Source organism: Falco peregrinus, chromosome 7 (genome assembly GCF_023634155.1).
Source record: "Falco peregrinus isolate bFalPer1 chromosome 7, bFalPer1.pri, whole genome shotgun sequence".
Taxonomy (NCBI): domain Eukaryota; kingdom Metazoa; phylum Chordata; class Aves; order Falconiformes; family Falconidae; genus Falco; species Falco peregrinus.
Genome location: NC_073727.1, coordinates 7,344,608 through 7,370,149, shown reverse-complemented (window position 1 = coordinate 7,370,149; position 25,542 = coordinate 7,344,608). Strand labels below are relative to the sequence as shown.

At 35.5% G+C, this 25,542-nt stretch overlaps 1 protein-coding gene across 1 annotated transcript in view; it reads left to right on the top strand.

Annotated features, from left to right (window-relative positions):
- FMN2 (formin 2) overlaps positions 1-25,542 on the top strand; it is a 163,709-nt gene that overhangs the window by 61,173 nt on the left and 76,994 nt on the right. The window contains exon 8 of the mRNA XM_055811133.1: positions 8,651-8,738. Within this exon, the coding sequence (XP_055667108.1) occupies positions 8,651-8,738 (88 nt within the window). The remainder of the gene's footprint in view (positions 1-8,650; positions 8,739-25,542) is intronic.

Here is a 25,542-nt window from a genome sequence, read left to right as displayed (position 1 = left end):
AGCCTGGGGTATTCTTGACCTGGATGTTCCTTTTGGCAAATAGTGGATCTTATCAAACCTGTGGTGTTTAACTCAAAGGGTAAAAACTTGCTCTTGGAGTGTCTTGTTCAGCCATGCCATGCAGTTAGAACACTAATTTTGGTTACATAGTAATTTTCTTAGGGCCCTTTCCATAGCTAGCATGGACTGTATGGAATGAGCACAGTTCATAATGATTATGTAGGAAATTAGGCTGTAACCTGAGTAAAAAATGTTTTTGCCCATTGTTGCAGCACTTAAAAACCATGTAATTATTGAAGCAGGAGGAAAAAGGATAGCCTCATGACTCCGAGGTCACATACATACTCAAGAATAATGGCAAATGTACTTACATTCAAAATGTACTTACATGGCAAACATCAGCCAGTGTGCACTGGATGGGTTCAGTGGGCAAATGGTACATAATGAGAAAATCTTGATGTCACTGCCAGCATAATAAATATAAAGAAGGGGCTGAGCTGACTTGCATAGATTGCTTCCCTAACTCTTGAACAGTCATCGTAGAAGCTTTACTGATAAACCTCTAACCGTATTTTTGGAAAATACACGTAACTGCAATGAACTTTTCAAGAGTGGACCATGTGTTTATAATATATCATGTAAATGAAATAAAAATGTTGAAGATATTCTCATATGGAAAGTCCGCTATTACTCTATTGACATTAAAATCTTAATCTCCTCCTTCCAACCCAGAAAATAAATAATAGGTTACTAAAGTTTCATTCTTTTTCAAAAGCCTTAGATGCAAACAAGATGTATCAGTAAAGCTGTTTAGCTAATGTTTTCAGCTTTTTTGAATTTTTAAGTTGAATATAAAGAATCTGTGGTAATTGAGTAGCCCTAGAATAAAATGCCATATAAAATAAGTATTGGTAAATAAGGTAAATGCCATATTTAGTTAACAGATGAAATTATTCATGTTTATTCATGAACAAGGAATGACATAAAGGGAAAAATAATTTTCTGAAACAGAGGGTTTATACCCTTTGCAAACAGTGGAGGCACTGTCCTAAGAAGCTTTCTGTATCCACACTTACTGATCTATTAATTACCTGTGTCAATGGCACAGACATTCACTGCCATTTTATGTACTCTCCAGAGATACAGTTGGGGTTCTGCTACCCCCACAAACAGGAATTTTAGAGGACTTGATCGATTCATCCTTGTTATTTATACAAGCAAATAATCAATGATGTCATGAAGTTATTTATGAAATTTAAATGTCTCATTTATTTGGCTTGTAAGAATAATTTCTTTTATGAGATGCTGTATGAATGTGATCTCTGTTTCTACCTCTCATTCTCTTCTTTATATGGCTTATTGCACGTTTTGTTGTTATATTATTTGTTTCATAACTGTATCTACAAAGTTCACGTGGTTGCAAGCACAGTTTTACCTGACTGCATCTACAGATCAAATATCTCTACCTGTTAAAGGCTTCCCAGGTTGATGTCCTCTATTAACCACATGCATTTCTCATTCTTTTTTCCTTCCTACTTGTTTTTCTTTGGATCATATATTTGCAAGTTTAAAAATGAAGATGTGCGCTTCGCGTCTGACAATCTTGTGAACTCGTCATGTAAAAGCTCTGTGGCTTTCTGTATTTTGTCTGTGTATCCTTCCCAGCACTGAAAGGTTCTGCTGATGTAATGACCTGTTTTAGATGCTGCTTCTGCTTACAGATTCTGTATGGGCAAGAAAGGTTATATTCGTTTCTTAACCAGAGGAACTGTGTAGAGTATCTGACAGTGGCCCTGTTGTGTTTGTGATCTGGAAGACCTCTGCAGGGGAAGATCTTACTGAAAGTTTGTTCAAATAAAGAGAAAAAGAGGCTTTGGGTTGGACTGAGCAAGCTGCAGCTGTTCTGTGAGACTAAAAGCTGTATATCTAAAAAGCACGACTCATATCTTGAATTTCAGCAGAAAGATAGCTGCCACCCTGGGCTGTGTATGATTCTTGCTGTACCTGATACTGTCAAGTAGAGGCATCTTAGTTACAGCTGTCTTTCCAGGGAGGTTGTCCACCTCACATTCCATAGCCAGTAGCTCTACACCTTTCAGATACTTTCTTCTCCATCTCCCCGCAGTGCTTCTGACTCTCAGTGCAGTGGATATTGTAATATTGGGTGACATCAAGGGAAGAAGAATAATACGAAGATAGCAATGCACATTTCTTCTCTTATCTTTCTGTCCACATTGATATTGCCAAGGAGACAAAAACCAATGCTTTATAGTATGATAATTTTTAAATCTCATCAAGAAAATTCAAATTGCTTCAGAATTAAATGTGCATATGGAATGAATATCTTGCACCCTGAAATTAAGAGTTTAGTACTGTGGCCATGATTTAGTTAAAAAAAAAATCACTGTTCACCTTAAGTGTGAATATACTTGTCTGTATGACTATGGGATCCTAGCTGACTTAATTAAACAGATTTTTACGATAAGGATGAAAATCAAGGTTTTAGAGATTAAGGGGTTTTTTTTAAAATTATTATTTGTAAAGAAGTACTGATATCACAGATTTTTACTTCTGGCTATATTTTGTTACTTAGTGGTGAATTTTCTAAAAGCAGCAAGAACAAAAAAAAAATTGTTATATATATTTGGAGTAGGTAGAGTGAACAATGTCACACTTTTGACTGTAACCATAAGTCCCCCTTTAAAAGTGGGAACACTGAAGCTTTCACAGCATGGGGTTTTGTTTATTTTTTTCTTGTTGATATCTCCTGCTAGATATCATAGTGGGTACTTACATCTGTTTGGGATATTTTTTTTATTATTTTTTTTTTTTTAGTTTGGGGGAGGGTGTGTTGCATTCTTCAACCTTTCCTACACCCCACCCCACCACCCCTTTCTTCCATGTCTCTCTACCTGATTTGATGTGTTAACTTTTTATAAAATAATTAAGACTGTTAATTTCAAATGTGTTTGGGCATGCAGTATGTTTTGCACGAGTTTGCAAAACATGTGTGTAATTGCATGCCTAATTTGACTACACTGTGACAAGGCTGTTCATAGCAGTTGGGTTGATCACCTGCAAAAGCCGCCTGCTGAGTGCATTGTCTGCATCACAGACCGGAGTTTCTAAGGGATTTTTAGCGTTTGGAGGTGTATTTTCTTTTAAAGAGTTTATACTGTAACATCTGAACATGCGTTTCCATTACTAACCCACAGAGACATTTTGAGTTATAAGATCTAATAACATAGAAACTAAACTTTAGGTACCCTGGTCCTTTAGCTGATGAAAGAAGGAATAACTATAATTGTGGTATGTAATAATGAGCTAAACTCTAAAGAGGAGATTTAGGTATGGAAAACTAAACCCCTTGTGATCTATTTCTAAACAAAAGATTTAAAACTTTTCTATTTAACTCCAACCCCTACTTGAGTCCTTAACATTAGAATATTGTTAAGGGACATTTTACTATTTTCAGCCTTCTGTTGAGGAACATGATGCTTATCTAACTTACTACTGTGTATCTGAAACAGAGCAAGCTAAGTATTTTTTCATTTAATGTCATAAGTGAGGGATATTAACTGGGGTATCAATCTCTTAGTAAAAGATTACTTCTACAGTAACAGTTTTATGATATTCATTTCAAACAAAAGTTATTTAGTGATAAAACTGCATAAAAGGACATGAACCATTTCTTAGATGTATCGTTAAAAGCTTTATTTATGAAAGTACAGGAGAGTAATAGATAAAATGAATGAAAAGTAAATATTACATTTAATCTTTACCCTCAAGCATAAATTTACAGCATCCACGAACTGGCAGACACGGTTGCTTGGCTGTCTTAATTTGCATAACATGTCAACAACTTGCATCTGGGAGTACAGTAAAAAGAGTATTTTGAAACTTAGCTGTCTCCTTACAGATTATGAGACTCCTCAGCATGGAAAGTAACCAGTTAGTTTGCAGAGAGGATTCCAGGTTTCATTAGGGTAGGAGACAAAGAGGTGCTCAAAGTATACACTTCATGATGGATATTCTGTGGTAAAAGTTGAGTTCAGTTAATTCGCTGTGTGCCATCAGCATGGATATGCCCTTAGGACAGCCCGGACCAGGTGTTGGTTGGGAGGGTTTGGGTCTCTTTTTGTAAGTATTATATAGGAAAGTTTGATCTCCTACTGTACCAAAATGACCTTGCTGCTTGAAGTAGTCCCTGTTTCCATTCTCATAATTGACTTGGGGCTAGTAATGGTACTTCTGGATTTACCTTTAAAGAAAACCCAGAACAAACCAGACACCATCCCCACCCCACCCCTCCCACCCCTCCTTCCTCATAAAAGCATAATATTATTCTGTTGTATCTGAATATACATGTGAAAGATATGATATGGGTCCAGTTCTGTGATTGACAGCTTTATGTTTGGAATACATTTGAATTCACAGAAAAGATCTGTTGTCACAATGCCCAGCAAGAAGGTGACTGCTTTACTGCCCTGATTCGGTCTCTTAACATCTTGCTTGGAACTTTGGGGTTTCTGCATCCTCTGTGATGGTTAGAAGCTATAGGCCCTTGTACAGTGGAGTTTCTTGCGTGTGCCCTTTTCCTAACGTACAGTAGTTTTTCTTAACCAGTGAAATCCTTGCAATAATTTCCCTTAGTGCTGGTGGTCAAACCAGAACCAGAAAGCAAGAATCATTGCAAAATTCTATGCATTAACTACATATTATTCTGGGGAAAGGGAATCTTCCTATTTTTGCTTCAGGATGCTCATCAGACATGTGTCTCACATTACCTTTCACTAAATAGCTCTTTGTTTTTGCTTGTGTTAAACAGTCAGGAACAAATTTGGCATGTAGTTTGTTTACTGCTTAACAACGAGGACCACTCAACAATTAGAAAGTTTGTCCTAGACTTCAGGCTGCAGATAATATCTCTAGCTTCCTTTTTATTTAATAAAAAAAAAAAACAAAAAAACGTTTGAAGCAGAGTTCCAGAATCCAGACTAAAAAGGAGCTGTGTATTGTGTCTGAGGCTTTAGACCTTGTAGAGATTGGATTTATCAAGCTTTTGTTGTTCCGCCTTTAAATGGCGTCACTCGTCTGTAGCCTGTAGGCCCAGACTATGCAGCTGATTTATTGTATTGTTTTATTTTTAAAAGTGGGAATTGCTTTAGGCTTTTATGCTAATATTCATGCTTTCTGAATTAGTGCTGTATTGTATTGTTACAGCTATTCTGTTGGAGGAAACTATAGTATTCATGCAATTGACTGAAATGGGTATGAAATGCATAATAGAGATTAGTATAAAAGTTGACAGAAAACTTACATTTTAAATAAAGCCAGAAAAAACTGGTAGCTAGTACATAAAAGTGCTTTATCTGTTGTTGTTCTGCACCTATTCACCTGACAGCCATGCTCTTTGGCACTCTTTCGATATCATGGTTCAGAACTTTGGCACCAAAGACAACCTATTCTTTATTGAAGACTGTTTTCCCTGCACCCTCCCCTCACACCCCCTACCCCCCCCTCAATCATTGGCAAAATGCGGCACTCAGTAAATAGTTATTCTCCTGTCCATCAGCTTACTTTCAGAAAAAACCCAACAACTTATTTTTCCTGCTTTTAAGTCAGATTTCTTTTAGAGCACAGGACTTGAAGGGATTTACTAGGCCATTAAATCTGGTCCTATCGCATTGATGGGAACTATGCCTCCTAAGAAATTGTGTTCTAGCCTGCATCATAGCAATGTAGTTAATATATTTGGTTCTTTTTTCTCTAGTGTTCGTCCCCTTGCTGTGTTTGTAGACCTAAACTCAGTAGATCTTTGAACTTTTAGATTGCTGATAGGTGGTAGAAAGAGCGATTTCACAATTTGAAGCCAATATAGTAGTAAATGGGTACTGACACCATTAGAAGTGGGAGATCACTAGCAACAGGCTCCACACCATCCTTGCTCTTTGAGCCTCCAAGAAAGAACAGCGTGGTTTGGCTTTCTTTGGAAATGTCAAGTTGTGAACCCTTCCCTGGGTACACCTGAATACAGTTGGAACATTGTTTTGGGGAAGACCATTAAACCAAGATCTTTTACTCTCAGTTTTCTTCTTTTGTTTTGTTTTACTCCTGGCCAACATATCAGCCTGCACCAATGCCATTTCTACTTCATATTTGAAGAATATGAGTGACAAGAAACATACATATTTAGTCCAGATGAGCTCTTGCCACTTTGTGTGACTGTTATTTCCTTATAGAATTCTTGGAACAGGTTTGCATTCATTTCTTAATTCACAATTTTTGTTAGCTTTGGGCAAGTTTTCTCGTTCAAAATACAGGCAACAAAGGACTCCCTCTATATGCCGATGACAGCAACAAGCTTAAATTATTATATTATTATGAGATGTTTCAGACTTGAGCAAAAGCAATAATGATGGGAGCTGGAATCAGTCGTTTCCCCAGCATCTTCCATACTAAATTCCTTCTTGTCAGCTTTAAGAATTTTTTGAATTTTTATGTAATGCACCACATTGTTTCTTCACATTGCTCTGTCTTTTCTGGAAATAAGCCTTGGTAGTTGATGAATTTCTGTTCTTTTTGAAATTTTGTATCCATTTTGTTTTTCTCTTAGAATGCAAGATACTTGTTTGGTTATTATTAGAGATTTACATTGCAGCATAGTTGTGAGAAAGAGTCAATCTGCACCTTGCTACCCAAGATCTATTTTATTTTGTAAACCTTTTTTAGCTGCAAAGAAATAGATAGATAATAGCTTCTTTTTACCACAAGAAAATCTCATGTTATTTGTCCCAGCTGTATCTCAGTTCAAGGTTTAAATGAGATTTATGCTCCATTTAAAAAAAACTTTTAGAGTTATTATAGCATATTAGAAGGATAGTGTGGGATATTCTGTTTTTTCTGAAATATGTTAGTTTTCCCTTTTGAATTCAGAAAAGCTATCACATCAAATTCCAGTCCATTTGACTTCAGTTTTAAATTCCTAATAATATATTACATGGGTTAGACAATTACATAAGAATTTCTTGCTAACTTCCGACAGATGAAGTCAATAGTTATGCCTTGAATTTAGGTCCTTAACCATGTGAGTGATAGCTATGAAATACTTGGTTTCTAATGTTCAAATTTTCAGTTCATAAGCAGAATGTTGTGTTTTCACTTCATTGCAACTAGTTAGGCATCTATGAGGAAAGGAGGATGAAACATGTCATAAATGATGGTTATGAAGGTTTAAGGGGGAAGAAAAGAAGTAATAAAACAATTGGCCAGCCAACCATATCCTCAGAAAAGCCTATACTGCGAGCACCGTGAGTTTCTCGTTCCCTCTCCTAAGTAGTCACAGTGGCAGAGGTCTGGGTCAGACTTTCACTTCTTTTCAGCTACTGCTCAAACATCAATACACAAACCTGTGTCTGAACACTTAAACAAATCAAAGCTGGCCACAGGGCAAACATCTTGTGGGTACTTTTATGTTTTGTTTTGGTTTTTTTATAAAATGTGAATTGGATCACGCATTCTTTATTCTAGCTAAATTAATTCTACTTTTCTAATCTCATTTCTACTAATTAATTTCTAAATAATTGTGCCAGTGAGACTGTAGATGATACAGCACTTTGGTCCTGAGGTAGGAACTGTATAACTTAGGAAGCATACAGATGATTTTTTAAACTGCAATGTAAAATGAACTTGAACTTACAGTTGTAATTATCTGGCTTTTATTCTTTCCTCCAAGAGATTTGCAAAGGTGGTCTTCAGTGTGTTTAGTACAGTGTAAAACTCAGCAAACTGAATAGTTTAAATATTAACCTCTTCCATCTACATAATGGCTGTAGTCCTGCATTGATAAGTACTTTGACTAGAATCACAACACTTTACAGATAAGTGTCCTTCCCTGGCATTACTTGCTTCTCATACAGATGGCATAAAATTTACAGTAAGTTGAATTCAGACAGCTTAGAACCCTCTGGAAGAAAGTCTGTGGATTACTTCTTGCTTTTATGCTTGCAAAGCAACTATGTACAAAGTGTATTTTAGTGACTAATTTTAACCCCCTGAAGCAAGACATTGTGATGGCTTCATTTTATTCTTTTGTTTCTTTTAAAAACAAATAATAAAAAAAAAAAGCTTTGAGACCTTTTATATACCCTAAAAGTGATTAAAGAAAACCCCAATATGTACATGGTTATTTTGCTTTTTAAATAAAATTCATATTGGCATCTACTACGTCAAAGACTCAAATAAAATACAAATTCTCACAGTTTTAGCTTACATCAAAGATGGAAATCATTGTGTGGTTTCGGAAACTAAAGCAATTCCAAGATAGACACAGTTGGAATTTTTTTTATATGACAGCCTGTTTCATACACTTAGTAACATCAGTGTGAGGTTGAAAGTGTACATCTGATGGCGGAGGAAGTCTAGGGGAACTTTTATAGTGACTCTTTTAGGATTAATATTCAACTAGGTGACATAGTTACACTTGTGATGAATTTATGCAGCAGAAGCAAACTTAAAAATAAAAAAAAATATTTATTTTTATGTGTGTATAGACTACAAGGTACTATTTCTTGAATTTGTCATTAATAATGCAAAATATCTTATACATTTTCCTGCAGATTAATACTAATAGTTGGGTTTCTTTTGGCAGGTTGTCAAGTTGTTAAGTAACAAAAGGTCTCAAGCTGTTGGAATATTGATGTCTAGCCTTCATTTAGATATGAGGGACATTCAACATGGTAAGTGAAATAAGTATTGTTGATTCTAGCTAAGGTCACATCATTAATAATCTGGAAATCCTAATTATTTCTATCTTTTGAGATGTACAGTAAATTAATAAGAAGTTTTTTTTTCACACTACTTCTCTGAAAATAGCTTGTTCTGACATTTATTTTCCCCTTTCTAGTAACATATTCCGTTATTCTGTATAGAAAATAAAACTATTTATTTGGAGAATTGCCATCTGCAGGTTTTGTCACCTAATGGTATAAAATATAGACACTTTGATTTTGGTCTTTCTGAGGAAGAAATTTTGAGGCATTGTTCATTTTAATTCATATAGCCTCAGGACATATCCAGAAAAGTAAATTGCAACATTTAATTGATTTGCTATATAAAATAGTTCCTGTATTTGGGTTAGCACAAGATGGAGTTCTTTCATCTGCAGCAGCATTTTTTACAAAGGGAGATCTTTCGGGTGAGTGTAATACTTTTCACATTTATGCTAAGAGACAGTAGTGCAAAAAGGTGAAAAGTGGAATTGCATTTATAGTCAGAGCATCCCTTATGTTTCCCAAAGGCTTTGGATAGATTTGAAGCAGATTGAATTATCCTGTGAAGTGCCAGCCTATCTATTAAATAAATGTGGTTTCAAGTATAACGCAGACTTCATAAATCACAAAAACATCTTGTGAACTTTCTAGGCTACGTAGTTACAGCCATGCATTCAGTTTACTATGATTTGCTTATTTTGTGAAATTATTCACAAATAGAACAAATTTCAGAGTGCTCTGTCAGCTAGTGAGTAACTCTTAATCACAATTTTAAGTTTTTATTAAACTGTTTTGATGGTTACTAGACTTCCTTAAGCTGATGCACTTAAGATGGTAGTCATAGAGCAAGGCGCCAGTACTGGCGCCAAGAAGTACTTGGTATTTCCAAAGCTGGCAGATGTAGTTCAGTTAAGTCATAGAGCAAAATCTGAAAACAATGATATGGTCCTTTCCTTCAGTCAAATATTCAACTTGGTTTCAGTTAATAATGAGAACCTTATGAACAAAGGAGTCCGCCTAACATCTGTGTCTGTGGTAAAGCCAACACAAGTTCATTGAAAATTTGCTTGCTTAACATGCAACACTAACAATAACATGGCATGAATGTCAGTAGTTGAAGGGGTCAAACAATATTATACTTAACCTTTATCCCATTACAATATTAAGCACACATGATCATCTAAGAGCTGTGTGCAGATTTTGTATATTCCTCTTTCAATAGCTGTTTTCTAAAACCAAGTCTTTGCAAAGGGGAATTTAGGAGCACTCTTATTCCCTTGCTGTGCAGAAATGATTGAACAAACATGAAAGAACTTTTGTCTGATGGAGGACTTTGTGGAAATGGTTGGAAGATCCTGGTGTTAATTTTTTTTTTTTTTTTTTTAATGAACATAAAATAGGCGTGGAGGAAAAGTGGTGGGGAGCAGGAAAGAAATTTGCATGGTCGGGGGCAAGGAAAATAGAGGAGACATCTCACCAAGAAGTATTTCTGGCATCAGTCACTCCATGCAGAGTTCTCCGAGTGATGTAACCATAGAGCCTGTGGAGAAATTATAAAATCACAAGCCCAAGTATTTAGCTTCACCTTCATGTATGCACTATTTTTACTTGATTGTTAAAAAGTAAGGGGTTTACATGTCTTTTGGGTTTAAAGGTTACTGCTTTACCTGCTGTGACTTGAATATACTAACGAGGCAGTCCTATCAAAAATTAAAATAATTTTAAAGAGTGGCTGCATGAGCAAAATAAGCAAGTGATATGTTTGCTCTTTATACATGAATTTTAAGATGTACAACAATAACTGCTACAAAACCTGTGACCAGTGCTCTTAGTTTCCTGGCCCAGGGTTTTAGTGGTGGTCTTAAGTTTTTACTATGTTTAATGTACAGTGCCATGTACATTTACCCATATCTCAAGCAATGATTTTTTGTGAATTTGAAAGCCAGGCAAATGAAACTACGCTCGCCCCAACAATCTGTGGTACTAGGCAACTGTCTTTGTAGGCTTTCTTGTAAATATTCCCTATATTGCTTTAAAGTGTATCTATGGGATGTGGTGTTCATGCAGACTGCAGGAAAATTTTAATTTATTCCTTTTCTTTTTTTCTTCTTTTTTTTCCCTTTTTTTTTTTTGGCCACAAAAAAGCACCCAGAGAGAGAGAAACTTCCACTGCAATGTGGTATTCAGTATATTTCTTGGTTTGCATACTATAGCGTTTTACTTTTATTGATTTAGACAAATTTCAAAGTGTTACAGGAACAGAAGGGAAAACAATTGTGCTGGGTATTAATTCACCTAATAAATTTATAATTTGAAGTTTTGATTCATATTGTGTTTAACTGAAGAGCTTAAAATAACTTGAAACCTAGGCAAATGTTCTATCAATGTCTTGTAATTTTTTTGTTGTTTCATTGATTTTTTTGTTGTTATTTATTTTTGTTTGCTTTTTAAGATACAAAACAATGTTGAAGTATTGTCTGCAAGAAACAATCCTTGAGGAAAGATTGTTTTGGAAACTTGAAAGTTTGAGAATTATTTATGATATTTGTTAACTAATCTTGAACACTTAGCTACTTTTTCATGCATGTGTGACCAGATGGGATTTAATGGAAGATCTTAGAATATTCTAACATATGCTAAATAGCTTTTCTTGATGATGATGAAATCAGTGTTAAGTGTCTGCTGGTAGAATTGCATTTGTCTGCTCCTGACTCTGAGGTAGGTTTGCGAAGACAAACTCCCAAACCCTAGCTGCTTTGAAAGAATTTTTACAGTGTGGAAGGAATAGTTGTAATAATCAGAGCACATTTGTACTGAACTCTAGTACGTCTTTCTAGTAGTGCTTTAAAGTAGGGTAGATTGATTTTTGTTGCTGTTACGGGGTGGTTTTTTTTTAGTGGATTCTAATTGTTAACAGAAATTCCCAGCTATTTTATGAAGTCTAGGCTAGAACTATAAGAAATACTGGTCTCTTTAGTCACAGTGCCATTTCTCTATGTTATTAGTACAAAAATGAGTCCTTTTCTCATGGTTTCTCTGGTTTCACACACGGTTTTACTGATGCCTGTTTTTTACAATCAACTATGCAAAACGCTTTATCCAGGCATTTTGCTTGCTTTTTTATTTTTGCTATACCACAAATATCCTTTATCCAGGATTATGTTCCCACTGGAAATATAGCTGTATTTGGCTGCATGATTCAGACAAAGCCTGAGAAATGCCATACAAGCACTTCTTACATATTTTTCCTTTATAGCTCAGATTTTATTCCTAGAGAAAAGACTTTGGTTTCAACAGTAGTCATTTGGGTTTTTTTCTTGATATTTCAGAGGTGCAGCGTGTGCTTAAATTGGAGATTCAGCAAGGTTCCATTTAACTGCATATAGTATTCTATGATGAGCACCCTGTACATTAGTATGTAATTCCATGTTAAGTCTGAGTTTGCATTTAGGGACTATGTCTCTTAATTTAAGAGCACTCTTGTTAACAAAGTTGTCTGTCATCACGTGAACAACTGTTTGAAATTGTAACTATGTTGCAGAGAACATGCTTGTCAGTGCCTTCCCCAATGGTATAAAGATTCACTGTATTCTCCTCCAAGTTTGAGCTTTTATGGCTGTTAACAAGTGCAGAAAGAACAGCAAAAAATTCCGCGTCTGTAAAAGTAGAAGCAAAAATTAAACTGAATATGTCAGCCAGATGAAAAGCAATTTTTTATACTTCATGCAGACAAATATTACATTTACTGCACAGTCAGTTTTTTTACCTGGTATTTATTTCCAAAACGGAACGTAATCTTTTATTCACCAAGACCATCTTAGTCTGAGAATGCCTTGTAAATGTTGAAAGTAGAAGTCTGGCAAAAATGGCATATGCAGTTCTCTAACTTTTGAAGTTGTCTGTAATCTTCTCCAACTCAGTAAGTTTCCCTTAAGAGGGTTTATTATTGCAGGCAAGGTGTTACCTCTGGCATGGCTGCGATACTCTAAATACAGTTAATTTCTGTAAGGTTTTGCATAGCACTTTGTGGTTGCCCTGGCTCTGTTGGGAGTAGTTTGGAGATTTCTGCCTCTGTATTTTGGACCACCTTTCTTATATCCTCATTTAAGAAGTCATTTCCATCCCCCCACCCCCGAGACACTGGTAATCTACAGAATTTGATGGAGGTAACCTGTCCCATTCTGATAACTGGGGGGCAACAGGACAGGACAGGATGACAAAAAACCCCAAACCTACACACACACACACACCCCAAAAAAAAGAAAAAAAAACAACAACAAAACCACACAACAACAAAAAAACCCCAAAACCTAAACAAAACCAAACAAAACAAAATTAAAAAAAACCAAATGAACAAACTTGTGGAAAAACGTATGGAAGACCAAGGCTTTAATTTTTAATTACAGCCTTCAGCATGTTGTTTAGTGCTGCTAGAAACAGAGCTTATATAAAATAATGTAATAGGAAAAATAGTTATGGAAAGGGCAGGCAGATTCACCTAACAGCCAGTAAAGCCCAACCTTTTAATCTGGATTTGAGATTATTTTAGTGAGAGTTGTATCTGCAGCAGAGCTTGCTCTGCTAGCAGAAGTACAACTTTGAACAACAGACGTATCTTTTGCCTGAATTCAAGACAGATGTGCAGGAAGTGAATGTACTTTAAATGTTAGTGAGCAAAATAAATGTTTATTCTTTAGTATTTGTCTATTAGTGACAAAGAAACATGAGGAAATCTTGGTTTTCTTTTCTGACTTGACTGCTCACACTAGCACATAGAAATTATGAGCTAGGAGAGACTGTCAAAGCTTAATAAAATTATTTCATTGGAGGTGGAGGATAGAATGTCTCTTGCGCTACATTATTTTGATGTTCTCTGCAGGAATTCTTCATGCATTGAAGTATCACATAGTCTCAGTGGTCATAGGTCCAAGAGATGCTCTAAATGGAAAGCAATCAGAAAAGAATGAATTAACATCTGAATAATAAGACTCATTATTAGTTTATCTAAGGTGCAGAGGTGATCTGAGCACTATTTACCCTAATAACAATGTATGTGTAAGAGGAAAATAATTTGAAACTCTTAACATGATACTGAAATATTTGTCAAGAATGTGTATCTTCACAAAAGACATTTTACTTTTTAAAGAACCAATGACAACAAAACAATACATGATTGGAACATGTTCTTTGGACATTGTTATACTGGATGGTAGATCAGCTGCCCAAAATTTTTATTTCTGTCCATTTAAGTTATGAAAAAAAAAATCCTGGATGTAAGAAAATGTATAGAACATTTTTTTTATTCAGGTGGCAAGCCTGTATTTCTTAATTAAAGGAGTTATCCATCAAGTGATTGCAGCCAGTGCACGCAAATTATAAAGTTTGAAACTTTGCCTGTTTCTTCTGGTTTATTAGTTGAAAACTGAATTTTTTGGAAACATTTTTCTCGTAATCAAATATTGTGCATTTAGCTGCCTAAAACCTTAAAAGATTGTGGCTTAAACTCCCCCTCTGATATCCTTTCCAACATGTGTTTAGATTCTTCTGAGATATTACCAAGAAAAGATTTGTTGGTCCAGAATTTTCCTGTCCTGTGAACTAGCACTTCCTCAAAACTTCACACCGTAATCCTGTCTTATTCCTCTATTTCTTCTAAGCTTTATGCTACCATATTCGTTACGTTATGCCTGCTGTTAGCAAGCTTACACATTTTATTTGCTTATATAATTACTTTACAAGCTCCTATTGTGAAATTATTGGTAAGGAAAACAATGGGATACACAAAATGACTTTTTATAAAAGACAGACTAGACTTAGAGTGACACACACATATGTATCACTGCAAATGTTTCTATTGCTTTGAGCTATTAGTATGCCCACACTGTGATGTACCAAGCAGCCAAAAGTAATTCTGGAGCCCTTGTCTGGCCACTCCTGCCAGAGGCAGCAAGTGAGGGAGGACAACAAAGGCCCTTGGAGATAGCTGGGGGTTCTAATGGATGTGCCATAAACACCTGAGCTGTGGCTGAAGCCCCTGAAAGCCAGTTGTGAGTAGTGAAAGCATGCTTCAAGTCTCATTTCCATCCTCTGAGATTTTCTGAAACTTAATTCACAGTGATCAGAGGCCAATAAAGTAATAGCAGCAGTTATTAAGGAAAAAATACAACCTTGTTTATAATTTCCTTTAAGTAGGCATGCAACACATCAAGATAATGGACAGAAACACTCATATCACTAAGAAAGGAACTGAATGTTTTATGTGATACATCCTTGGAATTTACAATTAAAAATAAATTTATAGAATTAAACCAGTTTTCTATAATGCAAAATACATTTTACAGTTAGTTTTTTTAAATGAGGAAAATCATATTGAGTTTTTTCATGATATTTGAATCAGCAGACACTAATTACTGCCACATTGGATAGTTTGGATAATTAAAGATTTTTGTTGTTGTTAAGAACATATGAATGTAATTTAATAGAGAAGTTTTGTAAGAAACTGTAACTGCATTGTTTGTCTGTTGTTTCAGTTGAAACAGTTTATTTTTTTTTCTTGGAAGTCTGATTAACTTTGAAAGTTTGAGAGAAAAGTTTCAGGAAAGTTCTGTTCTCCCAAAAGAAAAAAAAGCGGTACTGTTATTTCTCATTCATGTACCATGTAGTCACTTATAAGAGGGATGATTGCAAAATTCTAAGCATAAAAGCAACAAAATGTATGTTATTAGCATTGGTACCATGCAAAAATTCAGGGGAGGGATGGAGAAAAAGAGCACCTGGTCTTCCCACAGCAGAAAAAATTTCCAGTGGTCATACTTTTATACATTGCTACACTACGCAGAGATTTTAGCATTATGAAAATTAAGAAATTCTTATTAATTGACTAAGACCTTCCAGTAATAATGTCACATATTTTTTCATTAAGTCACAAGTTTAGGGGAAAAAGGATGTTTACCAAAACAGTCTGTTTGTGATCTTTTGATGTGGGTGTTATACTTGAATATATTTATACACACAAAAATTGTATAAAAAAATTAACGCCACTCACATGTACATAGTTGTTAAAATCTAATTAAACATAAGGTATTTAAAATGAGGATTTAGTAAAACTTGCAAGGTGAGTACCTTTTTTTTTTTTTTTTCTTCTTTTACATTCAGTGTACCTATTTTTACTGTATATTCCTTATAATTCCTCTTTTAAGGAAGTAATTAAAATTATATGCCATATTAGGTCAAATGGAGACCTACCTAGCTTAGTACCTGATCTCCTGTGTGGATAAACTGGGGGTGGGGGTTGGGATAGGTGAGCGGCACTGGTCATTCATTACATAATTTTAATAGATCTGTATTTTATCTTATTTTATCTTTTTTGCAGTAGTATTCTTTCTCCAAATTGAAAAGTTGTTTTGGAATTACTTTCATACACATTATCTTTTCTATTGATTTTTTTTCCTTGTCACCAGTCTATGATCTATAGTTTTCTTTCCTCTCTTTGCAAATGGGGTGACTGTCTACTATTAAGATTCACATGCACCATATCGTATGCCTATGCCATGGTATTGCATCATCTTCTATTTCTGCCTTCATTTTTTCTGTATTGCTACTGACATTCTGTTTGCCCTTTTAAATGTTGCTGATTATTGAGCTTAAGTTTTCAGAGAGCTATGAAGAAAATCTGTCTTTTTTGCTGGGGCAATAGTTGCTAATTTTGTACCCATCGCATTTTACAGTTTGGGTTATTTTTTTTTCCATCTACGTTCAATGTATTGACACTAAATATTTGAGACATCCTTTTGTACATGTTTGTGGTTAGTTTTTAAATGGCTGGCTTTTATTATCTGCCAACATTACCACCTTATGTTCTTTAACCAGCATGGGAACCTGCAGACATCCTAGTAAGACTCCACTACTACAACTCTGTACTTTTACAAAAATGAATCTGTTTTCATTGTTTTCCTATTTTTTTGAGCAGTTTTTCTTTTTAATCTGAGTAGGCCTTTTCTTTTATCCCATGACGGTATAATTTTTCTGAAGCCTTAGGTAAGCATTGTGAGGAGCTTTTTGCAAATCGGGTATCAGTCTGTTCAGCCTTACCTTTGCCTTAATTGATTCCATTACAGCAGTACTATTTAATTTGTTGCTCACCAGTGTCTACTACAAAATGACATGCTACCTCTCTTTCTCATTACATCCATTTATCTGTATATTCTTTAAAAGAGCTGTTCTGCCGTATAATACATAGACACTTCCCAGGCACAGAAGTCAGACAGACTGCTTTGTAGTTTCCAGCATCATCTCAGGAATCCTCTTAAAATTTGCATTTGTATGTTCTGAAAGTTGTTCAGTTTTGAGATGGTGCTCAAAATGTATCGGTCAAGAAGCGCAGAACTTGTCTGAGAACCTCTTTGACCTTTTCTGTTTCTTGAATCCTAACACAAATACTTTGTTTAACCTTTTCTGAGTCTTTCTTTTGTGTTCTTTTTACAGCTAGATTATCTGCACGCCAAACTGTTTCCTGTCAGGCTTCATACATCTGATGTGTTTGAAAGCAGTTTTATGAGTAGCATTATGCATTTGGCAAGTCCGTTTTAGACCCTTTTGTTCTTGTCCAATTTACATTGAACTTACAAGACAGCTTTTCTGTTTTCTTTGGCTGATTTCCACCTTTTGAAGAACATATTTTAATTACAGGTGTCACCCATGCTCTTACTTTTAATTATGTGTGTGGTTTTGGGAAGCAGGAATATTAGGGATATAAAGAGACTAGGGGGAAAAAAAGGGGTGCTTTTGAATTTTTCAGGTGATGATTTATTTTTTTTCTCTGAACCTCTAATGTAGCACCTGTAAGCTTCCTCTGACCTCCAAGCTTTTTTACCTTTTTAACTGGCTTCTCATTTTAATGTCATTCCTCCTTGGAAAGTCCAATTTTATGTAATACTTAAAAAAAAACCCCAACCTTTTTCCCCTGTCCTGTAAAGAAATTTAATTTAAGATGGTTATGGTTTCTCTAACTGTTTTGTACTTTGTTCGGAAGTAAATCAAGTGTTGCTTTGCCTCTTTTGGCATTTCTACCTAGTTGCTTTGAGTAATAATTGTAATACCCTGAAATTTAGACTCTGCATAATGTACTTAACAGATTAAACCTTCTGCTATTATGTTTTCTATGTTGCATTGTGCAGCTTTTAATGTTTAGAAATCATTATTAATGTGCTTGTTGAGTGATCTGTAATAGGGTACTTACTGTGGTTTTTCTGTGTAGGCATGAACTCCCTCTGCAGGGAACGTTAGATCTGTTAAAATTGCATTGACTAACTCATCTTTCCTTCAGTATTCCTTGCCACTCTTCTACAGTAGCAATTAGGGCACCATATACAACCTCATATTGTTAAGTGTCACACTGATTATCTTCCTTCAGTTACATTTGGATCAGCCATCAGATCCATCCGTAAATATAAATTTGGCCATTGCAGAGGTTAGATGCCCAGAAACTATACGGAAACACATCATGTGTGCAGCCTGGATTTTGTCTGTTGAGCTCTGCTTATCTAGCTCAGTTTTCTCACTCCTCTCTCTCAGTTTATACCTGGAGTTCCCTCCTCCCTGCTGCACCACCTTCTCCTCCGTCCACGCTCGCCAGGCATGCTGCCCGCTGCGACCACCAGCCCTGGTCCCCACTCCCAGCAGCAGGTGGCAACTGCAGCCCACCTTGCTGCTGGTGACAGTCCTGGATGGAGCCCACCACCCCAGCTCTGTCGGGCGAGGTGCTCGACCCTGTGGCTTCACCCTGCTTTCCAGATTTGAGCAAAGCGCTGCTGCTTGGCATGCTGCTCACCCAGTGAACATCCGCGTTGGGAAACGGTTTGGAGTGCAAGGAAGGGAAAGAGTGTTGGAAGGGTGGGAGAGTGATTTATTTGCTCTTTCCATCCATCGTCCACCGTTGGTAGGGTAAGAAACAGTACAGGGGAAAGTAGGGGGTTTCTACTGCAAAAATTGTGAAATGTAGCCTGGGAGCCCGCGGCTTCTCACGCTGGAGCTGTTGCATTGGTGCTCTGGTACCTGCCATTTGATGAGGTACCTGGGTTTATCCTGCTCTTTTCTTTCTCTTCTTCTGTTGTGGTCTCTAGACAATGAGAGATCAAGGTTATTTTTGTTGTTCTGCTGCTTCTTAGAAAACATCCTCAAGCAATGTGTTGTGTTCTCTGATTTTAGTGAAGCTGCATTTGGCTTTAGCCACCTGGACACAAAGTGTAGCTCAATGGCATTGAACCGAAGCAACATGCAGTGTCTCTTGTAATCTTAAAGACCTCAGTAGGGCAAATCCAGTCATAACACTGAAATAAATACACATAGGTGATTCCAAATATAATTTTAATTTATTTTTATTTTTATAATCTTTTTTTTTTATAATGTAGGTATTTTGGTTTTCCACATATCTAGATATCTAGATATTTGGTTTTATTGCACTCCCAGCCTTTATTTCCTTGAGTTATTAATACCAGCTTTTGAGAAACACTTTGGAGCGTGAAAAAAGATGGAACTTAAACCATAAACACACATCCTTCTGCCCTCAGTTATCACAGTATTGTGATTTGAATTAGTAAAGCTGTGTCATCTGTCATCTACATAGCCAAAAGTCTTTTTGCATTATTTTCATAATCCCACCACACTTAGAACATGGACTAAATATCACAAGATCATTACATCATTTTCTTAGCATCTGTAGCTCTTTAATACTGTAACTCCAGAATATTTGGTGAAAGGCTTAATGTGCATTAGTACGATGAAATCCCTGGTGTTTATCCAGACATCAGACTGGGAAGACATGTAGAATAGCAAGCTACATCAAAACTGCTCTTTGCTGTGCCAAAAATAATTTTTTAAATTTTATTCAGAGCACAAATTCAGAGTGTGTAATTTTATTTTGGTAAGATACTACCATCTGACAAAGAGAAAGGCAAATTTGCTTTTGAAATGAAACTCTTGAATGTTTTGTGATTGTAATTCTTGAGCAAGAAAATTTATATTTTGACTTGTAACTGCAACAGCTGACTGTACAGCAATTATAGATAAACGAGAACTAACTTTGCCTGATTTCTGAATCCCTGTAAGTTTTCATGTAGGGTTTTCTAACTAGCTCTGCTACTACAGATCCTGGTATCATCATACACAACTGGCTAGCTTGAACCACAAGCAGGGAAAGTTTGTTTCTGAATGATTGTGCATGTCATCATGGCTAAAAGGACTTGCAGTACTTTCTATTGCAGATCATCAAAAGGTAGCAACATTCCACGTAGTCTAGGTAAAATGATTTAGGCTTGTTGATGTTAGAGAAGACTAGTAGAGACCTTCCGAGTGACCTAGCAAAGGGCAAACATGCAGCTCAACTCTAGGTTTTTAGAAAGATCATTCTAAGCATTTAGTCTGGCTGCTAAATAATGAAAGTCATGTAATATTGCCTGCTAATTTCTGCCTCAAGGTATTAGTCTGTATAAATATGAACATTTTAGCAGTATAAATGATCTTGAGTTCCAGCTGAAATTCTGACCCTTCAACCTTTTGCTTTCTTTGAAGTCACTGATAGTTTTGCCATTGACTTCAGTGAGTCTAGGATTTCATACAAATACCTTGAGTGATGGAGAAGTCAATATATCCCATGAAACATTGTTCAAAAGGTTAATTTCCCTCACTTTTAACACTTAAAATATTCTTTCCGTAAGGAATTTGTCAGATTAATTTACAGACATCATTCCTTCCTGCTTTTGCTCTGTGAAATAACAGGGCCATCTACTTTCAGATATCTTCACATGCAGGTATGCATAAGAACTGTAGTCAAGTTGCTTCTTAACTTTCTTCTGTATAAACTAAATAGATCAAGCAATTCAACAGGAGGACAAATTCTTGAGGTTATCCTGCGGTTGCCTTTGGTCTCTTTGATATTCGTCCAGTGATAGCTGTAGTCCAAAGGTTGTTTTGACTTCTAGTTACTCCTTGAGAGACAAGGAGTCTTATGTAGTCATTGATTGTGATTACTGAGTGTAATCCAGACAGTTCTTTGCTGAATTTGGGTCTGCTCAGGGAATAGCAGCTGTCCCGTTAGCATTGTCACGTGGAATTCACTGAGGATTAATAATATTTCTAATATCTTTATTTTTTCTGTTGGTAAAGATATGTTTAGTTGCAGTAAGCTGAGAGCAGATTCCTGTGGAAGCCTAAGATACTCTCCTTGCTGGTAGTGTTTTATGAGCCATTAAATTTTCAGATCTATGAGTTAGGCAGTTGTTAACTCATTTAATGTTGACGCTTAAGTAATTTAATATAAGTATTCTAAATTGCCAGCTGGACACACCAGGAGCTCCATTAACTGTACATTAACTGTGGGTAAATTGAAAGCACAAAAGCTAAGATCTAAGTTAGCTGCTTAATGTAGAGAATATATTTTTTGGAAAAAACATACATTAGTTAACTACACTGCTAACTTTATTAAATAAATTTGCCAAGTGCTATATAACTGATAAAACTGGTATACACTTGCCATTATTATGAGGGATGAATCGTGATCATATAATCTCAAAAAAATATAATATCAAGATAATCAATAATCAAGAGGTTCAATGATAGATTAGAATAATGATTGTAGTGGAATGTGCATAAGGAACATGGAAATATTTGGGACTGTTAGAGCTGTTCATGGTCACAGAGTAAGGCAGGAAATACAGAGATCCCATACAAAAAAATTAGTGTACTTCTAGTGACTATGATGTTAGAATAAGTAATAAATTATTCTTCCCATAGCTGGAATAGTTTTAATCTACATTTATTCTTCACTTTGGACTACTTTAAACCTACATTTCATCCTTGTCAGTGAATTCCAAACAAATTTCCTTCTCCTCCTCCTGCATTTTCTTTTCATTTAGAATGAGCTCCTTAAAGCATGAAAGAAAAAGCTGGACCCTTTGCTTATGGTCTGGAGTTCTCAGAGCTGGCTATGACTTTGTTTACTTTTAGTTACTCTAATGTTAAAAGATAAGGTGGAATTAAACTGAAAGCCAGCAAATTTGAATTCTGAAAAAAATCTACATGTAATTAAAAGTCTCGATTACTTGGAAGCCTGAAGGCTTGTTTGTATTCCAAACAAGTCTTTCTAACTCCTTCCAGCTGCACTCAGTAAGAGATGCTACCTTGTTCTGCAAAGTTTGACTTGCATATATCCTTTGACTGTCACAGTTATACCATCACTGGTACCACAATTAGCCTTGGAGCTCCCAGATATAATGTCATTGAAATAGAGACCAAAAAGCATTAGAGCCTATGTGGATCTAAAAGAAAAGTCAAACACTAACACAGAAAACCCAAATTTTATTTCAGTTAACTCTTGAATGCAAAGCTACAAATCATAGCTGTCTGCAGACAGATTGATACACAATGTCAGATCTATTGCATATGTGCCTTGTAGCTGATGTGTTTGTGCAGTTTGTTTTAATAACATGCACTGTAAACACATACAGTCACATAAACATCCCAAAAATATATTCCTCAGATATTCTGTTCTAGTAGTCTCACCACCAAAAGTGATAGAGTTGATAGGTATGACAAGTTTCCTTTTGAGAACCTCTAAACGAAATGCCTGTGCCATGCTATGGCTACCTTAATCAGGAAGTAAAAAAGCTTAGTACAAGGTGATAATGAAGTAAAAACCAATAACATTGTAGGGTTTTTATAGTAGAAATTTTATTTTTTGTAACAGAATTTCATAAATGTAAAATATATCCATATGTCAATGATTAATTTTACATTAAAATCTTGTTCTTGAAATGTTTTTTAAAATACATTTGAGGACAGAAGGTTGCCTAGAGAACAGCAACCCCCTACTATAAGCATGAAGTACTTTTTTTTAAAAAAAAAACAAACCACAAACCAGCCACCAATGTATTTAAATGTCTTACATTATTTGCATTTGTGTGCTATGCTAAGCCTTAAGCTGTGTTTTGGGAGTTATAGTGGTAGTCTTTTCCAGTTTGTTGAAATTGTTGAACCCTACCAGTCAATCTTGTGCTTCAAATTCACTCCCAAGCGACCAGCCCCTGGCAGGTTCATGGAGATTGTTTGCTTCTCTACACACTATAGTTTAAAATAAGTGTAATCTGGTAAAAAACTAGTCTTTTGTCAACCTTCCTATACCCTATACCCATGGTTTTTCACCTGCCAAATTCAAACAAATCTTATCTAAACAATTAAGATAAGCATTGAAGTACTCTCTATAGGCAAATCAGCAAACCTCTCAAAACTAGAACTGAAATACAATCTCTCTAAATTAAACAGTCTACAATGGCAATCATGTTTGTATTTAAACATTTTATTCTGAAAGGATTACAGCATTGGTCTCCGTATTTTTTCCTGCCTAGACAAGAAGGCGACATACTGAGTCAAACAAAATATATTTGTTCTCTAAGAACTGAACTTGCACACTTTTTATAAACAAAGTGTATAGGTGTATGAATTTAGGCTTCACATAATCAATATCTGCTGTCCTTAACATAGTAGACGACTGTTTGAAATGTACATAATGTAACTGTTTATATTAACTATGTATAGCTATATATAAAATCTAGTTATGTATTTTGTTGTATGTCTGTATATATAGTTTTATGTATGTAAAAAAGCTCTGTCAATACAATTTTATTGCTATATATTAGGAATACAACATTAGGGAATAGGAATGCTAAGGACAAATGTCTAAGAAATTGAACTATGTTTATAAGAGAAGAATCTGTACAAAAAGTGATAGTAAAGATTCACTCTTTTGGATAAGGTCTCCTACTTCTGTTAAGGCAAATTTTGTAAATGCATAATCTTGCTGAATTGATTCTTATTTTATTGCTTCCCAGAAATGTGAGTGCATGTTCTTGAAGGTATTTAAAAATTGTAAGTCCTTTAAAAACAATCTGAAGCAACAGTTAAGCTTAATCCATGGCTGCTGCTTGGAAATTTTCTATACTGTTCTGGTTTCTTACACAAGCTTTAGATCAAGGTGAATTACTGCCACAGTAAAACTGTGTGCAAGCAATTCTAAAGTGCTGCTTCTTGCCTCTGATCCATGCCATACGTACTTGTGTTGAAGATCCAATCTCCGTTGTGCTTTGTGCACTTATTTAAAGTATTTGCTAATAGATAAACATGCCACAAAGGTACTGAGGGCAAGCAGGTAGGTGGTAATATGAAATTTTTCTCATTCATGTTAACTCTACCCAGAGCAGCCATCCCCTATCTAACCATTATCAATAATTTTTTTTTCTGTAGGTTGTGCAACTCCAGGTACTTATATTTTACATATTCTTTTATTTCACTTATTTTCTGAGAATCTTTAAAAACTACATAGTCATGATCCTTGTACGTTTTGCTGCAGCTTCCATTAGCACAGGGACATTTGGGTTTACCACTGTATTTTCCATATTTATGTAAACATAACTTTTATTTCAGAGGCCCATTTGGGATTTAACTTTCTGCATTAAGGGATTCACATTTCTATCATTTGAGATAAAAAAGAATCCCAAAGGAATAGCAGTAGTTGCCAATTTGTTGGAAGTATTACAGACAAGAACACATCCTCGTGCAGTGGGGCTGTTTTAGATGAACAATGCTAATAAGATGACATGGGGGGTGGGGTGGGTGGAGGGGAAGGGCAAAGGACAGTAATTTTTGAAGTTGTGGTTTACTATGTAACCAATAAAAATGGCAAGAAAAGACCTCACATTTTGCAGTTTGGTTGATTTTTAAATACAGATAATAAGTTGGATTTAAATCTGGGTTTACTTTGCAAGTAGCTTGATATTTCATCAAACTATAGTCTTTACAGCAGAAAAGGAAGCTGCTGTGCTTTGGTCTTCTAAGGCTTTCTTGGCTCTTTTGATGATGAGAATGTTGAGACACGTGGGGTTCTTTCTACTCCTGAATTGAGCAGTTCAGCTGTCAGTTGTTCCAAGGAACCTGATTAAATTGTCTCCACTGAGACTTTTTTTTCCCCTGGTTTGCTTATATTTGCATGTATACTGTTCTTGCATTTTCTTCCAGAGACGTCTGTCAGTGAAGGCTTCCATTCTGTATTGAGTGAACAAACAAACAAGTTTATTTGTTCTTTTTCTCTAATTTGTTGTCAGAAACATTTCATAAGCTGACCAGGCTATATACTGTCTGACTTGTGTTTCTTGTATCAGAGCTCTCCATTGCCTAAGGCTTTCTTTGCCCATATTTTCTAATGATGGTGGTTTTTGACCATTCAAAGTTTACTACCTGTATGGTATTCTTGGAGGGTTTGTTTTTTTTTTTTTTTTCTTTTAATTAACTCAGAAGTAATCATCAAGGAAGTTAATATAATATGACGACGCACTAACCTACTCATCTACTCATGTGCCTTTTCTTTTTTCTTCTGAATATCCTTTTTAGATATTTGAAAATTAATGTCTCATCAAATTTTCAAGTACAATTACTTAAAAACATCTATAAGGTTGAATGAATTTTAATGCTACAGTTGTGCGTCAAAATTTTGTAGTAATTTGGAGTGTCTATTTCTGTACAGCTTACGGGTCATATATAGTATAGATACAGGTTCTTAATAACAACAAAGTCCATTGTTGTTTTAAAACTGGTTAATGCCTTTTCTGTTTCTCTGACTCTTCAGCAATACTCCTGGGGTGTAGATGGCTTAACAGTTAACATAAAGTAGAATTACCTGGAGATGAAAGTTAGGAAAAAGTACCATGGAAGCTGAAACCTCTCA